General features: G+C 39.1%; 1 protein-coding gene across 3 annotated transcripts in view; it reads left to right on the forward strand.

Annotated features, from left to right (window-relative positions):
* Positions 1–18,476, forward strand: part of Rad18 (RAD18 E3 ubiquitin protein ligase) — a 76,605-nt gene that overhangs the window by 19,641 nt on the left and 38,488 nt on the right. For all 3 annotated transcript variants that reach the window (XR_003487612.2, XM_027429037.2, XM_027429038.2), the window contains exons 7-9: positions 3,761–3,945; positions 7,555–7,631; positions 14,816–14,876. Coding sequence is in view for 2 of the 3 variants with exons in the window: in XM_027429037.2 (XP_027284838.1) it covers positions 3,761–3,945; positions 7,555–7,631; positions 14,816–14,876 (323 nt within the window). In the remaining variant the exon portion in view is untranslated. The remainder of the gene's footprint in view (positions 1–3,760; positions 3,946–7,554; positions 7,632–14,815; positions 14,877–18,476) is intronic.

Raw genomic sequence — 18,476 nt, forward strand, 5'->3', positions numbered from 1 at the left:
CCTGGCTGTCCTGGAACTTGATCTGTAGACCAGGCTGACCTCAAACTCACAGAGATCTGCCTAGGATGCACCACTACCACCAGGCTAATTCACTTATCTTTTAAATGTACTTTCTTTTTAGAATTCTCAAACTATCATGCAAAGGTCTTGCCCCAAAGAAATCAAGGACAGCTTGAATTTGGAACATGTAAAATCTTTCATAATTCTTAGGATGTTTTAATATTTTAAATAAATCTTTAAAGAATTAAAAATTTAATATTTTAAATATTAAATCAAACTTACTGTATATGTGTCTGTCTGTATTTAAATGGTGCTGAGAATTAATTCAAAGCCTACTACCTAGTGAGCTTCTTCAAAAATTAGTTTTTGAATAGGCTGTTGTATTAACATAAATGAAAATGATGCAGAAGAATATTTTTATCAGGGTATAGTGGTGTATGCCTGCAATCCTAGCATTCAGGAGGCTGAGACAGGAGAATCAAGGGCAGCATAGACTACTGAAAAGTAGGTCAGCCTAGGCTACACAGTTACATTCCAGCCCCATGTCTCTATTTTCTCCTTCCTTGCCAGAGAGTATGTATGGAATATAAAAAACTTCTCCAAAACACTGAGAGATGACACTACTAATAAGTTGTGAGATTAGTATTTGTACTCAAACTACTGTGCTACTTTGCTTCCTTTGTGTATCAAAGTCACCAAATCTAAAACTGGTCCACTTGTGTGTTCATGGAGTGATGTTTTAATTGAAGTTAATTTCAGGGCTTCAGGAATCTGGCTGGTAGAGACAATAAGGAAGAAGAAGTATCCTGTTTGAGGCTGGTGATGGTAGAGAGACGTAGTTGGAAGAGGCATGGTCAGCAAGGGAAGATTTTATTTTTAAAAGTAGGGTACAGACCTCAATCTTCTTGCCATTGTCAGATAAGTACAATAATGGTGAGCACAGGGAATGAAGCTGGGGAAAGTTGGAGAGAATAGGTTGGACTACAGAGAGCTGTGTAAGAGAGAAGGAGGCTGACAATATATATTAGAGATGCCTGGAAAGTGGGAGGAAGAGAATGATTGGCTCATGTTTCATCTGTTGTGAAGGGCATTTTCCCAAAAGCTTTCTCTCCAAAGATAGGACCATCTTACTGATTTGATTATTAAAATTAAAATGGTGCCACTCAATTCTTTGAGTAAGTTTGGAGTGAATGCAGGTTTCAAGGAATAGGCTATACTGCTGTAACTTACTAAGGCTGATGTTGAAGTGTTGCTAACTCACAGCACAAGCTGTACTTGACTCCAAGCCTGGGCAGTCCTGTGCTCACAAGGACTGCCTTCTTGTACCCACAAGTTTGTTGATGGGAATAGAATTTAGATGTTTATGTTGCTTAGTTAGGGGGAATTTGGAATACAAATCAGTAGCTCCCAGGATAACTTCTAAGCCATTAGTATCGCATGACTTGCTTTTTTACTTCTGTTTCTCCCAAGAGAATGAGTTAGAAGTAGAAAATCTGAATATTTTCTCCCTGAAGAGTAAGAAATTGGCACTGATTATCTTGTTTAGATTATTCTCTTTCTAGGCATATCTGTTGTATTTTTCTAATGCTTTTAACTCTGTCTAATGGTATTCCAAATCTGGTTGCACAGGGAGTCCTGCCAGTTGGTTCCCAGTGCAACTTAGAACTTAGAACTGTGTATCTCTTAGTAGACTGAAGGTCCTGAGAAGTCCTACACTCAAGATAACTGCTGGAGTTTGTTTTGTTTGATAATTCCTAAATTTGCTTTACTCCAAGGTTTTTCTTTTTCTTCTCACAAGTCATTTGTTTACAAAATTATTCAGTCACACTTAGGGAAACAAGGAGCTGAATATTTTAGTTATATCCTCACCTGGGGTTTGGTCACATAAGAGTCCCTATGCTTTACAGTTTCCCCCCCCTCTGTCTCTCTCTCTCTCTCTCTCTCTCCCTCTCTCTCTCTCTCTCTCTCTCTTTTCGAGACAGGGTTTCTGTGGCTTTGGAGACTGTCCTGGAACTAGCTCTTGTAGACCAGGCTGGTCTCGAACTCACAGAGATCCTCCTGCTTCTGCCTCCCGAGTGCTGGGACTAAAGGCGTGCACCACCACTGTCCTGCTTACAGTCTCTTTTTACAATACTAAAAGGTCAACTGCTGGGTGTGACTAATAACCCTTACCCAACCCTATGTGGAACTGTCAGTTGGTTCAGAGATTGATGTCCTGGTTCTGGGACCCCTGTCATGTGATTTAGGTTCACTGAGTCAGCATAGAAAAAACTCAGTGTCATGCCATGCTTGGGGAAATGCTTCTCTGGCTTCATAATCTCAAATTCTTACTTATTTTTATTTTGTAATAATTGGTATTTTGCCTGTATGTATGTCTGTGTAAGGGTGTCAGAAACTCTGGAACTGGAGTTACAGACAGGTGTGAGCTGTTATGTGGGCACTGGGAATTAAACCTGGGTCCTCTGGAAGAACAGCCAGCCAGTGCTCTTAGCTCCTGAGTCATCTCTCCAGTCCCCATAGTTTCAAATTCTTGACAGAGATGGTTGATGTCTGGTGTTGCTTTCATTGTGAATGCCAGTGGACACTACAGATCTTTATTAGAATTTCATAGTTGTAAATGTAATTGTCTGTCCTTGATAAAATAAATGTTTTAGTTAGAGACTTAATAAATTGCTCCTCTCTTTGTGCTTGTCATAAACACTGCAGAATGATTCAGTTGATACTACCTACTGTGATTTTATTTTACCGTAATGTCATCAATCTTGTAGAGCCCAATTGGATGCCATTATAAGAAGAACAATTTTGGAAACATATACTCTGTTAAGTTTTCCAGGTCCTTTTTTAACTAAGTAGTTATTTCTGGCTTTCAGGCTTTACTAACAGAGCATAAAGAGATAATTCAGCCAGAAAACGATCCTTGTGTGAGTAGAATTGTTTTAGCTATTCTACTGTAGTAGTGCTCTCAATGTGACCTTAGGACCACTGTATCAAATTTACCTTAGGAAACTGGAAAATAAATATTTTCGGTTTCTGCTTCTGGCCTGCACCATGTGGATGGGTCCTGTAGAGAAAGTAACTGAGCATCTGCATTTAAAACATGCTCTCCTGGTAGTTCTGTGGTCCCTGGAGTTTGGAAAGCACAGTCTTTTTGAAGTCTCCTTGCTTATCTTTTTAAAAGCTTTATTTTAAACCCTGTTACTTTTAGGATCTTATTAATTTGCTGTTGTTATTTTGAAATGATTGCAATTGTAAAGACCACTTTGAAAACTGCTTATTATGCGCCTAATAGTCCACAGAGCTGAAACCTCTACTCGGAGTGCATATGGTGCCCCCATCTATCTAGCTTTGTGTGGGTATGCATGTTCATGTGTAAGGGGTGCATGTGTATATTAGCATGTGTGTGAAAGACAGGTCAACCGTGGATATCATACTCAGGGGTATATTCTACCTTCTTTGAGACAGAGCCTCTCACTGTGACCTGGTCTTGCTGGTTTGTTAGGCTATCTGACCAGTAAGCTCTAGAGATGCCTTTGTTTTCACCTTCCCAACTTTTTAAATGGATGCCAGAGGTCAAACTCATGTTTGTGAGGCAAGCACTTCATTGACTAAACTATCTCCTTATCCTCTTCTTTTTTTATCTTAATGGCATAACTAATTTTCTAATCATTCAGTTGTTGGGAAGGTAAGTCGGTATTTTATTGAGAGTATTTGGTAATTCACAGTAATCCTCAGATCACCCTCTCTTTTTTCTCCATTTTAGTTCTGCTCACAAAAGGAAGCCGCTGCCCAAAACTGTATATAACTTGCTCTCTGATCGTGATTTAAAGAAAAAGATGAAACAGCATGGCTTATCTACTCACGGAAACAAACAGCAGCTTATCAAAAGGCACCAAGAATTTGTACACATGTACAATGCCCAGTGTGACGCTTTGCATCCTAAATCAGGTAAAGTAATACTTCTTTGCTCATCTTTGGATAAAGCAAGTGTGTAGCTCAGAGATAATCAAGCACAGGAAGAATTTTAATAAGTACCTATTTGGCAGTAAGTAAGGTATATAAATGAATCCCTTCAAGAGTTACCTAGAGAACACTATGCCAAGGCCATCTTCCTCTCAGGCTATCTCATAGCCCCAGTTCCTCTGCAGAGTAGTCATCGTTGCCAATTTTTTGAGTATCTTTACAGAGATGGCATGGTGGTAAAGAGTGATCTAGAGTCCTACAGTCCTCCTACTTTATGTTGAGTGACAATGAACAAGTCATGTCCCTGTACTTTAGTTTTCTCATCCATAAAATGAGGATTATAATCCTACATCTGTCTAATGTCTTTGAGGTGAATAGGATGCATCTAAACCATCTAGTGCAGTACAGTACCTCAGCAAGTACTTAGAACTTCATGGATGTTTCCATTATGATTATTATACATAAACAAGCATCCTTAGTTGGGACTGACTCATGAAAATGTCAGTATTCTCCACATAATTTTCACTTGCCCATGCATACATTTTCAAATTCTTTATAGGTAAGAACATTAAGAATTGCCTTATGTCTAAAAAATATGAAGTGATATAAAAACTGAAAAGTTCATGTGTGGTAATTTTTCGTAACATGAAAATGCCCCATGAGATTACTGTCAGTACCCTGGAATCCCCCTCCCACATATGCTTGTCTCCATACATCTGACCACTGTGTTTTTCACTCTGCCTCCTTGAGCTAAATGAGTTGGGTAGCACAAGTTCATTCCTGGTTTCACTGCCTTCATGGTTAACGCTCTTTTCTGCTATACTGCTTTTCTGTCTACTACTTCGTCCAGGCTCAGGCTCCTTTTCTTTTCAAATTACACATTTTTAATATTTTCCTGCTCTTGTTTTCTGTGAATTAGGGTAAGTACATTGAGCATTAGCATGCCATAGCCTGAATGTTGTATTATTGTAAGATTTCCTCAACCAAACATATTAGTCCATTATTTTTTAATTTAGCCTCACTGACATAGTCAGGACATGGGCAGAATGCAGTCATATTCTTTGTGAGAGTATAACACAAATGGCCTTGCTATAGTTCTTTGTAGAGCTCTTGCTGCCCTTTGAAACCCATTGAGTACAATCTTCGTTGTCCACATTTCAGCTTTCTGGTCTTCCTCTTTCCCACCACACTGGCCTGTCAAGCTGCACTTAGAGTATTCTAGGACTCTAGCCTGCAGCCTCACACTCTTCCACAGTTACTTGCATGTTACTTTAAAGGCCTGGGAACCACATGACCAGGCTTGTCACAATGACTCCATTTTCTGTACTGATTTGTTTGTTTGTTTTTGTTTTTCAACACAGGGTTTCTCTGTGTAGCCCTGGCTATCCTGGAACTCACTCTGTAGACCAGGCTGGCCTTGAACTCTGCCAGAGATCCATCTGCCTCTGCCTCCCAAGAGCTGGCATTAAAGGCATGTGCTACCAAGGCCAGCTTGTTTTGTATTAATTTTTTTGTATCCCAGTTACTTTTCTTATTGGTGTGATCAAATGCCTGAGAAGAAGCAACTTGAAGAAGGGACGATTTATTTTGACTCATTGATTGAGTTGATACATGAGTGGAAAGGCATGGCAGAGTCTATGATGCTGAGTGTGCAGCTGAGACTCCTACTATCTCAGAGTGCTAGGAAGCAGAAAAATGAAAGTACTGGCATTCTGTAGAAATAGCTTGCAATTGATGTTCTGGTGTGTGTGAGCTTCTCAGTTGTGTTTTTTGTTGTCGTTTTGTTTTTATGGTTTCTTGGTAGCCGCCCTTGGCCTTTTGCAATCTTACCAAAAAGTTTAGCTGTGATCTTACTCAGATGAAGGGTCATTGTAGACTAGCTCTTGGACATTGCTTTTTGTCACCTGATACTCATGATTTCTTTCAAGCTTGCTACCTGTCTTTTGGGTTTTATGACATGTAGTTGCTGTTTGACTTTAACTCTGATAGAGTCAAGAAAAAAATTACAGTTGGATAGATTGTCTAGTTTTTCTTTGTCATTATAGTGAGGGTGATGCTGTTGTTAGCTCTCTACACCCTAAACACAATTAGAAGTCTTTCTTTGAAATAGCTTAAACCCTTAACTTGTACCCACCCTAATATAATTTTCTAACTACTGTGGAGTGTGCCAGATGTCTTGAATGGCACTTGTGTTAATGCATTGGATAGAATGTAAATGCTATTTCCTTCTATTATACCATGACTCAGTAAGTAAGCTCACAAGGAGATAAACAGTTCTTGTCACAGATGTTACTGTTTACATTGTTTCTACCAGCTTTACAATATTAAGGAGGCAGATACATCTCAGTGCCTGGAAAAGAAAATCTTCTGTTTAAGTGAAACAGTTGCTTTGAATTTAAAAACATAAATAGTAGGATTATTTGAAGTAGATGTGAAGGGGAGATTGAGGTGGGTATAGAGTGGAGACTGACCAAGAAGTATTCTCATTTCCCCCATGTATCTACCTTACAGTGAAACCAATTATCAAGCCATGTGAGTTTTTCATCTACCATTAAAAGCCTCACCATAGAATATTTTCAAGTAAATTACAGACTTAGTACCTTTTATTTATAAACGAGTATAAATGATTGTCAGTTCTTATTCTATACCTCACACACTTAAAGAGATTGACTTTTGATACCAAAAGACAGCATTTGCAAAATCTTCACAGTTTATGTTTAAAGAAAGGCATTTAATGTGTGACAGAGCATTCCCTTGATCTCCCTGCTGTGGGTGGTTTGAAACTGTCTACAGATACTGGTTTTGGAGGCAAGGGCATTTTCCTTCGTATTTGTAGATCTTTTTCTCTCCTTGGCAAGTTTCACTACATTTAATGTATCAGAGTTTGAGTGGATATCCTCTAAGAATGTAACTCATAGTAGTAAATTAGTTCTCATATTTCATTGGAATTGCTGCTTATATATTCAAGAGAGAAGGCAAAAATGACATGGTATTTCTTACAGTTTTATTTTGATACATAGAAGAGTTGAATGTTAAAATCCACATTTCTTCTTGTAATGTATTATGTTGAAATATTGTTAGACTTACTGTTTTAATTACTGTTCTGTTGTTGTGATGAAACACCAAGACCCAGGCAACTTTAAGGAAACACTTAATTGGAGGTTTGCTTATAGTTTCAGAGGGTGAGTCCATGACCATTATGGAAAGGGGTGGGTAGGTGTGGCAGGCCAGTAGCTTGGCATTGGAGTAGTACCTGAGAGCTCAAATCTGATGTCTAGGTTTCAGGCAAAGAGAGGGAGGAGGGAGAGAGGAGACTAAGTCTAAGTGGGCTTTTGAAACCTTAAAGCCAGCTCCAGTGACACACCTCTTCCAACAAAGCCACACCTCCATTAATTAGGGACCTAGCATTCAAATTTGTGAGTCAGTGGAGGCCATTCTCCTTCAAACCACCACACTTATTTTTGAAAAGTTGCAAAAAAGAGACAGGAATCCACATGTATATACACTTGTCTTTCTTTATCTTAAAACTTCATATAGGCATAGAGTAATGATCAAGCACTATAATTGAGTTTTTTTTTTTCCTTATTTTAATAGCTGCTGAAATCGTCCAAGAAATTGAAAACATGGAGAAGACCAGGATGCGCCTTGAAGCGAGTAAACTCAATGAAAATGTATGTTGAATCTTCCAGTGTCTGTGTAGTAGTTCAGGAAGGAAAGGTTGAGTTGAATTTTTAAAATTAAAAGCCAGTCTTTGTAAGTTCTTTTCAGTAGAAAATGTAATGGAACACATTGCTGTTTAGAGTATTAAGATTGCCTTACAGCTCATGTTTCTGGACAGTATTTGTGTTTAACAGACTTACAACATAAAGTACAGCCCCAAGTAGAGTTTTCTTATCAATTGGAGTCTCGTAGACAGAGCCCTTGTAGCTGATTCCTGTCTGCCATGCAGTAAAGACACTTCTCACCTCTTACTCCTGCCACTGTGGTGTTCTGCTCAGGTTCCTGGGGTCAAACAGCCATGGTCTGGACACTGAACCACCATGTGAACTAACAATTAGGAAGATGAGTATGTCACTAGGACACATTGGAAAAAAGAAACAGCTAAAGAAAAATAAAATTCTGGGGTGTGGTGGCATATACCTTTAGTCCTAGCCCTTGGGAAACAGGGGCAGGTGAGTTCAAGTCCAGCCTGGTCTACAAATTGAGTTCTAGGACAAAACAAAAAAACAAAAAAGAAAAATAAGAATATTGGGATTTGTAATCTGTGCATAAGTGTTAAACATCTTCATAAGTGTTTAGAATGAGTTGTGGGTTTACTCTGCTATCTTAGGAGAGATAATAGGACCAGGATTCACATTCAGCAGCAGTGTATTTTTTTTTATAGTTCCTTCCCCAAGCTTCTGTGAATCATGGTTCAATTTTTAATAATCTGATTTAAAGAAAATAGGGAGTTATATAGCTGTAACACAATTGCGTGCTATCAGTTTTTTTTTTTTTTTTTTTTTTTTTTTTTGATTTTTCGAGACAGGGTTTCTCTGTGTAGCTTTGGAGCCTATCCTGGCACTCGCTCTGGAGACCAGGCTGGCCTTAACTCACAGAGATCCTCCTGAGAGCTGGGATTAAGGCATGCGCCACCAACGCCCGGCTATCAGTTTTAATATATTCTTTTTTTACGATTATACTTTTATTACATGTGTATATCTTTATGAATATATGCCGTGTGTGTGTGTGTGTGTGTGTGTGTGTGTGTGTGTGTGTGTGTGTGTGTGTGTATGTGTGTGTGTGCTCGTGCTCATGCTCAAGTGTGTGCCTGTTGGAGTCCCTACAATGGTGTTGGATCCCCCGAAACTGGAGTTAGAGGCTTTTGTGAGCTGATAAGGGTGCTGGGAACTAAACTTAGATCTTCTGAGATAGGGTCTCACTTTGTAGCTTTGGCTGGCCCTGAACTCACTATATAGATCAGGCTGGCCTCTAACTCACAGGAATCTATTTACCTGCCTCTGCTTCCCAAGTACTGGGATTAAAGGTGTGTACCAGCACTCCCAGTTACTTTAATACTCTTGTTTTTTTTTTTTTTTAAATTATTTAAAAAATGTTTCTCATAGAATATAGTTTAATCATACTGTTTTTCCTCCCCCAACTCCTCCTACTTCTTAACCCACTCAGCTTCATGTTTTCTTTCTCCAATAACAACAAAAATTCCAAGAAACAACAACAAAAATTGGAAAAATAAAAGAATAAGACAAAAAAAAATAAGAAAATAGTGCACCAAAAGAAAAGAAACTACAAGGCATGAGTGGTGTTGATATACCCAGTGACACTCTATTGGTGAAAAATGGTATTCCCTTTGCCAGGAGGTATCAGTTACAAATAGCTTCTTGTTTAGGGGCAAGACTTTGTGTTCACTTCCCCTTCCCAATGTTGGGAATTTTGTCTGGTTTGAATTTGTGCAGGTCTTGTGCATGCTGTCACAGCCTCTGAATTCAAATGTGTATCAGTCCTGATGTGTCTGGAAGACCCTGTTTCCTTGGAGTCATCTACTACCACCTTCGGCTCCTGAAGTCTTTCCACTTTCTCTTCTATGTAGGGTTTGATAAAGACATCCCATTTAGGGCTGAGTGTTCCAAAGTCTCTCACTCTGTGGACATTGTCCAGATGTTATCTTTTGTTAATTACCATCTACTTCAAGAAGCTTCTCTGATGAAAGTCAATCAATGCTCTGATATATGGATATAGCAGTATGTCATTAGAAATCATTGTATTGCTGTTTTCCATGAACAGAATAATAGGTTTTTTCCTAGGCCTATGGCTAGCTAGTCTCAGGTTCTTGACACTTGAACAGTGTCAGGTGTGGGTTCTGGCTCATGGAGTGGGCTTTAAATCCAATAAAATAAAAGTAGTTGGTTATTCCTATAACATTGTGCCTCTATTGTACCAGTATATCATGTACGTAGGTGTCTGTTTGTAGGTTGCAGGGTTTGTATCTGAGTGATATTAATAATTGCTTTCTTACTTTAGTAGTATGCAAGAATATCATCCAGTACTATGAACACTCATTAATAGGGGTAAAGCTTCTAGTTGGACACCAGCTCAGTTTCTCCATGTTTGATGACATCAGTAATAGGGCCTTACCACCAGATTGTAGAGAATAGCCAATAGGCTTGGCAATAGGTTGCCAATGATTCAACAGATGTAGACTATTCCTGTCACTGGAGGTTTTACTTGGTGACATAAGATGTCTAATTAGGGCATTGACGCCATTTAAATTTCTTTCATATGTGTATATTTTAGGAAACTTCTGTAGTGGTAGATTTCCATATGGCTTTTCAAAAAGCCTTTAGTGTGAGGTTTCCCTCTCTCTAATCACACCTTTATTGTACCCTTTCATTCCCCTTCCCATTTAGTCTTCCTGATTTCTCCGTGTCCTATTTCCTTTTCTTTGGAATATCACACCCCTCCCTGGTCTCTTACTAGGTACCTAACCTCTGTGTTATTCGGGTCAAAATACGTATGTCTAAAGCTTAAAAGTTGACATCCATATACAAAAGACAACATGGAATACTTTTCTTTTAGGTCTAAGTTAACCTCACTCAGGATGATTGCTTCTAGCTCAATCTATTTACCTTCAAATTTCATTATTTCATTTATCTTAACAGCTGAATAATCCATTTATCAGTTGTTGGACATCTAGGCTATCTGCAATTTAAGGCCATTATGACTAGAACAGCAATGAACATTATTGCTGCCTGTGTGGCCAGCCTCCAGCAGTGCAGGTATAAATGGTGAATTACCAATATTTAACCAGATAAGATTAGAGTATATTTATTAGGGAATATGCCTTACTTACAGAACACCTAGCCAGCCGCTAGGAAACATAGTAAGCAGAGCACACTGATGAAGCAGTGAAAAAGAACTACTATGTGCATCCCCTAACTCTTAAAAACTCTCCCAAGTCACCCTGACATCACCTTGACCATGCCCCGATGGGTGTGGTCGGGCACACCTGTAGCCAGCCCCTACGAGGCATGGTTATGGTGTCCCCCTGCATGCAGGGCTTGAAAGGAATCCACAGCATGGCACATGATAGACTTTGCTATATGGGGGAGTTAGGGGAAAAGACATTCACACTCTCTCTTGATGGTTGCTTTATTTTCTCTTCTTCTGTATTCTTTCCATGTTCTTTTTACTGTATACTTTTTTTTTTTATCCTACAGCTTATATATCCCAACAAAGATGTTCAGGCAATATAGGAATTAAAATGTGGTTACATTCTATTTTTCAAGTGAATGATTATAATGAATACAGGTAAAACATGTTTTTTTTTTTCATTTCTTTCAGATGATTAGACATTTTACATATTAAGGTGAAAAACAAATTATCCCAAGAACCCACTTACAGTCATATCCAAGCAACTTGTTATAGATTAACTGTAGACAAGCAAGATATTCTTCTCAGTCAGGTCTTTTGCTGGCAGGCTGTGTTTCATAGTTACAGAGAAAGTACCAATTACTTTATTACTAATCTTGAAAGGTAATCTTATAAGGAATCTTTAAAGGAATGACAAACCTAAACTTTTTTTTTATGAAAAAGAATTAGTTAACTCTACTTTAAACCTTTAGGGTGTATACCCACTTATCAATAGTTTCTTATATCTGGAGATTGAGGGCAGATATTAACTATCACTTTTGGTCATCAACCAATCCTAGCAGGGAAGACACATCAGCTAATAATAATTGGACTGCTTTCTTCTTCTTTCCCAACATTAATGAGTTCCTCATTCAACTATGTGTCTTTACAAAACCTTAGATTATCTTCTTGTCTTTTTTACCTCAAAGCTATTTGACAAAAACACCTTAGTCTAACTTTAAGTTATTTTCAAAGCCTTCTTTTAGCTATGCACCCAGAAACCTGTGAACACATCTCCCAACATTAAGATGAAAAGAATTTAAGCTAGCTGGGCTACTGGAACTCAGTTGTTTTTCTTAACTTAAGCCACAGTCTATACTGCTCCTCAATAGAAACTCATGTATTCTAGCTGTGTGACACTTCCTTGTATAAATTTTTATTCACCAAAACTCTGCATAAACTAACATTATTATTAACAATCAGGTAGTATAGCTTAGGAAGGAGTCATCTTCATAATAATCCACAGGTAAAAATGCCCAGTAGAACGGGATGTTTCCATGAGATAAACACACTAAGTTACAGGCAGTAGGGATCTCCCCACATGCATTCACACCATGCCAAAGACCAGAGAAAGATAGCAGCAGCAAGAAGGCACAGCAGAAGCAAAAGACATCTCAGGGTCTGTGGTCTCGGGGCCTTGCATATCTGAGATTCCCCATCAGGGAGCTGCTTCCTGGTGAGATGACATCTTGAACTTCATTTGTCACCTGCTGCTCCTCTGACATAGCTGGCAGAACATGGATGAACAAGTTTCTCAGTAGTAGGATATGGAGTCTTTTGGATATATACTCAAGATGGGTATAGCTAGATCTTGAGATAAATTGATTTTTGGCTTCTTGAGGACCCACCACATTGATTTCCATAGTGACTGTACCAGTTTACACTCCCACCAGCAGTGAGTTAAGTATTCCCTTTCCCTGCATCCTCATCAGCATATGTTGTCATTTGTTTACTGATTTTGGCCATTCTGACCGGGGTGAGATGAAATGTCAAAGCAGTTTTAATTTCCTTGTTGTCTAAGGATATTGAACATTTTAAATATGTTTCTCAGCCAGTTGTGTTTCATCTTTTGAAAACTGTTTAATTCTGTACCCCATTTTAAAATTGGGTTATTTTGTTTTCTTTATATTCGGATTTTTTTATTCCTTATATATTGTAGATACTAACCCTCTATCAGATTTCCTATTCTGTAGGCTGACACTTTGCTTGAATGATGGTGTCCTTTGCTATACAGAAGCTTTTAGCTTTATGAGGTCCCATTTGTTAATTGTTAGTCTTATTGCCTGTGTTGTTGATGTCCTGTCTGGAAATTCCCTTTCTGGGTCAATGAATTCAAGCCTATTCTCTACTTTTTCTTCTATAAGATTCAGTATATCTAGTTGTACATTGAGGTCCTTGGTCCATCTAGAGTTGAGTTTTGAGCAGGGCGATGGCTCTGGATCTATTTTTATTCTTCTACATGCAGCTATCCAGTTTGACCAGCACCATTTGTTGGAGATACTGCATTACTCCAATGTGTATGTTTAGTTTCTTTGTCAAAAATTAGGTGTTATAGGTGTGTGGAATTATGTCTGGGTCTTAAGTTCTATTCCACTGATCAACATGTCTTCTTATGTCAATATCATGTTTTTTCAAATGATTGTAGCTCTATAATATAATTTGAAATCTGGGATGGTGGTACCTTCAGCAGTTCTTTTATAGCTCAGGAGTGTTTAGGCTATCTTGGGTTTTGTGTGTCTAACTTAATATTCTTAATATGGAAATAAACTTTAATTTACAAAATGTACTTCAAGAATTAGAAAAGAGGACGGGTGGTGGTGGTGGTGCATGCCTTTAATCCCAGCACTCAGGAGGCAGAAGCAGGTGGATCTCTCTGAGTTTGAGGCCAGACTGGTCTACATAGTGAGTTCCAGGACAGCCAGGACTACACAAAAAGAAACTCTGTCTCAAAAAGCAAAACAAACAAAAAAATTAGCAAAGAGATTCCTGCAAGTTTCAAAGCAGAAAGAGGAAATGACATCTACAACTAAAAAATCAGACTGGCTTAGAAATTTGTCTTTGTTTTCTTAATATATTTTAATTGCTTTTAGTAACCACAGAAACAGTGGATTTCTTTATGGTGTTTTCATACATTTATATAATTTTACTTTGCTCATATTGACCCCATCCATCCCTTGTATTGGCTCCCTTCCTTTACCAAATATTTCCCCATAATATTTTACTTGAAAAACCTTATATATGCAGAAAGATGGAGAAATGGTACTACCCTTTGCTGTCAAAGGTTTATTGCCTGACAGGATTTTCCTCCCTTGTTTGTCTTCTAGATACAGGTTTATATGTGTTTTGATTTTTGGTAATTTTTTTTCTCAACTACTTGGAGTTGGATACTGATAACTTTACACATTTTATTTGGATGTTTCTATTTATGGGAAGAACCAAAACTTTAAATCTCTTCACAAGTGAATCTCACCTTTGCCTAAAATCCATAACTACTGCCAAGCTACTTATTATACCATGAACATTTGTCAAATTATGTAAACAACTGGGGCTGTAGATGGCTCATCAGGTAAAATCAGTTGCTGTATTAGCATCAGAGCTTGAGTTCAGATCTCCAGCACTCTTGTAAAAAGTCAGGCATGGCTATGTATGCCTGTAACTCCATTGATGTGGGAGTGGGAACAGGAGGATTGCTAGGGCTTGCTGCTCATCAACCTTGCCCTAGGTTCAGTGAGAAGCCCTGTCTCAAGAAAATAAGACAGATGGTGTTCATATGTGCACAAGCATGCACATCCATGCATACTTGGACATATACCACATACACACTTGAGCACATACATAAAATTATGTAAACAACCTCTCAGATTTCACTGTGATATTGTTAAAGAAGAAAACAGTATTTAATCATGGTTCGATTTCCTTCTTGGATGCCATTTAGTTTGAGGGAAAAGTTGGTTTTCCTTTTCTGTTGATTAAAAAAAAATCTGTTGATGAGAGACAAATAATAAGACTATACTGTCTATGATAGTTGGAGGAAATGTGCAAGTTACTCAGAAAGCAGATTGTCTTGTTCTGTTTTAGCAGCCACATTTGAGACCTTGAAACTTCTGCACTGATTTCTATTTTTGTCATTTTGGATGGAATTCTAAAGACTTTTTAATTATTCTTTTAGGTCATGGTTTTTACAAAGGACCAAACAGAGAAGGAAATAGATGAAATTCACAGTAAATATCGTAAGTTGTACAACATGTCCTTATTGTAAAGAATCTTAGTTGCTGTTTTATGTCTTAAGTAATTAAAAAATGATATTAGTGTGCAAAATAATCTTGTTAATGTTGCTTCAGAGATTGGGATTTAGTGGGTGTCTGCGTTTTTAAGATCTGTGACTAACATTCTGCATTGAGCTCATCGTCACCAAGTACTGGCAATATGAATTTGTTCTCAGAAACCGTTCTGTGAGAAGATGGGGGGACATAGAAGCATTCAGGTCGCATCAAGTCTCAGGCTTTCAGTAACAGTTTTACTGTAAGGAGGTACAACACTTCTTTGGCTTGAGGTTTGTGTCAGAATTTGATTTCCTTCTCTTGTTAGCGTTCTTTCACACTTTATGATTTTCTTTTCTGTAAGTGGTCTGATGGGGATGTCCTTCTATATATATGTTTCTCATATTGGTTGATGAATAGAACACTGTCTGGCCAATAAGCTAGGAAGATAGGCGGGTCTAGGATTAGGAGAATTCTGGGACAGGTAGGCAGAGAGAACTCACCAAATACAGTCACCATGTAGGCCGCCAGAGGAGTAACAGGTCCAGGCATTCTCCAGTAAGCCAAGACCATGTGGAAATACATAGATTTATAGAAATGTGTTAATAATTAAGACAGAGCCAATAAGAGGCCCTGGTTATTGGCCAACAGTTTAATAACTAATATCACATCTGTGTGTTTATTTGGGGCTAACAGCTGCAGGACCAGGCTGGGGGAAAGAACTACCAGCAACAGTGGTCTGCTTATATATCTTTGCCAGATCACACCTTATTGTTTTTGTTAACTAGGTAGTTGTTATTTCTTATTTACTTAGCTAATTGGCTTTTCCCTCCCTCCCTCCCTCCTTCCCTCTTCTCTCTCTCTCTCTCTCTCTCTCTCTCTCTCTCTCTCTCTCTTTCTTTCTTTCTTTCTTTCTTTCTTTCTTTCTTTCTTTCTTTCTTTCTTTCTTTCTTTCGAGACAGGGTCTCTTTGTGTAGCCCTGGCTATTCTGGAGCTTGCTGTAGTCTTGGCTGGCTGGTTTTGAACCCACAGAGATCTGACTGCCTCTACTTTTTAATTTTAATTTTGTTTTATTTTTGAAGCACTGAGGATTGAATTCAAGGCCTTGCATACAGTAGACTAGCATTCTTGGAAGAGTTAAGTCTCTAGCCTCAAATTTAATGAGGACTGAAATCCTATTCTTCCTGGTTCTGGCTGAATCTCCTCATTCTCCCCATTCTTCCTCTCTCTCCTCCTCCCTCTTTCTCTCAGTCTCCCTCTCTTTCTCTGTCTCTCTTTGTTTATTGAATCTGGGTCTTGCCCAGTAGCCCAAGCTGTCCTCAGCCTTCCAAGTGCTGTGTATGTAAGTGAGCACCATTATACTAGTTAAGGGCCAGCAAGTAGCACATAATGAATGTTGGTTGAGTGTTCCAGTTATGGTATGATTTCATTGTGCTCAGATAAAGTTTTCTTTCTTCCTTCCATTCTTACTTTGGAGGGCAGATTCAGCAGCAGGGAAGGAGACTGAAACACTCACATAGTCCCAGTTTGGTTTTTATGCCCTGATACACACCATGACCAAAAGCAACTCAGGGAGGAAAGTGTACTATCTGTCATGGAGGGAAGTCAGGCAGGGGCCTGGAGGCAGGAACTGATGCAGACTCCAAGCAGAAACAGGCTTGCTCAGCCTGTTTGCTTATGCAACCCAGGACCTGCCCATGGGTAGCACTGCCCACAGTGGGCTGGGTCATCCCTTATCAATTATTAATCAAGAAAATGCCCCACAGGCTTGCCTACAGGTCAGAATGATGGGGCATTGTCTTACCTGAGGTTTCCTCTTCCCAAAAGACCCTAGCTTGTGTCAGCTGACAAAAAACTACCTTCCCCCAGGAGATGTAGTTACTACAGTATGTGTCTGGTGGAGTACATGTTTACGATGTATTTGATCAGATTAACCTACTCATTTTCTTCTTGTCTGTGTTCGTGTGCCTCAGTGAGTTGAATTAGAATTGTTCACAGCAGTGTGGGTGAGTGGTTATTTACAGGAGCACTGGCACCTTACTATTGTTTATACAACTGATGAAAACTATAACTACCTATTGATTCTCAGGGCTTGGGGGCTCATGAGGGCCCTGTCAGAATGTTAACAGGGCCTCTATTGTGCCATAATTGTAGCTGCTGTAAGTTCAAGGGTGCAGCCCTATATAAGGTTCAGAAGACAGCCTTCCAATGGTGTAGGTGTCTCTTTTACAGCTGCCCATTGAACAGTCACTCTCAATACTTTGAGCCAATTCTGAGTTTCTGCAGTAAATGCCACCACTGCAGAGAGTAGTTTCTCTCACCAAACTGGCAGCAAGCATGAACATAAATATTAGAAAGCATTTTAATGGTCATAGCATGTTCATTTGACAAAACAGCAGTAATAGCTTCCATGTATTCTACCGCCACTAGCTTACAGTAATGGGCACAGATACTGTCCTGTAGAGTGGGCCTCAAATCTTGGCAGGTCAGCAATGTAGCAAAATTTTCTCTCTATCCAATTTTCTCCCTCTCCAAAATGTAAAAATAAGTGTACAGTTCTACTTTGAGGCAGATGGAGTAATGGACTTGACTGACTTTCCTCCATCGTTCCCTCCCCAAATTTATCTGGTGAAATATATGTTAATGTTTGTCTTAGATGTTGGCAAACAGGTGGCACAGGACTGTGAGGGGAAAACAAGATGGAAAACACTGTAGTCTGGTAGCAGTTTTCAGGCAATACCATGCGAAACCTGTTGCTACCATTGAGCTGAGACAGACATCATAGTTCTTGGCAGCCAAGGTAGCCAGAATTTGTGGCATAGTACCAGTGAGAAGGCAACTGTGGAGAGAAGACAGCTCCAGACATCTGTGAAAGAAGCCAGTTAGTTACTCCTGGTTGTCTGAAAGGACAGGCAGAACAATTTCTGGAGTCCACACCAGAAGAGTGGCTTGCATCCCTATCAGACCAGGCAGGAAAGCCTCATAAAATACGGGACCTCAAGCAGAATCCCCAGATAATGCCTCAAAAGCAAAGCCAATTCACCTGCCAGTGTTAGGGCTTCTATTGCTGTACTAAATCCCATGACCAAAAGCAACCTGAGGAGGAAAGTGTATTTCATCTTACTGTGTGTAGTCTATGGTCTAGGAAAGTCTGGCAGGAACTCTAGGCAGGAGTTGATACAGGGACCACTGAGGAGTGTTACTTACTTCTTCTCATATCTTGCTCAGTCTGCTTTTTAAAAGCAATCAGGACCACCAGCCCAAGAGTGGCACCACCCTGAGTGATCTGGGCCCTCCCACATTAGTCATCGATCACAGGCCAATCTTGTGGTTGTCCCTTGCAATTCCCTCTCCCAAATGACTCTAGTTTGTGTCTAATTAACATAAAACTAGCTAGCACATCACCTCAGAGCCAGGGAATGAGCAATTTAGGCTCTTCAGGCTGCATGTGCTTTGCCACATCCTCTTTACTTTTTTATATTATTTTAATTGTTATATATGTACATGGCTATTTTGCCCATATGCATGTTTGTACATCATGTGCAGCCCTGGTCAGAAGAGGGTGGCTGA

Source organism: Cricetulus griseus, chromosome 8, assembly GCF_003668045.3.
Source record: "Cricetulus griseus strain 17A/GY chromosome 8, alternate assembly CriGri-PICRH-1.0, whole genome shotgun sequence".
NCBI lineage: Eukaryota > Metazoa > Chordata > Mammalia > Rodentia > Cricetidae > Cricetulus > Cricetulus griseus.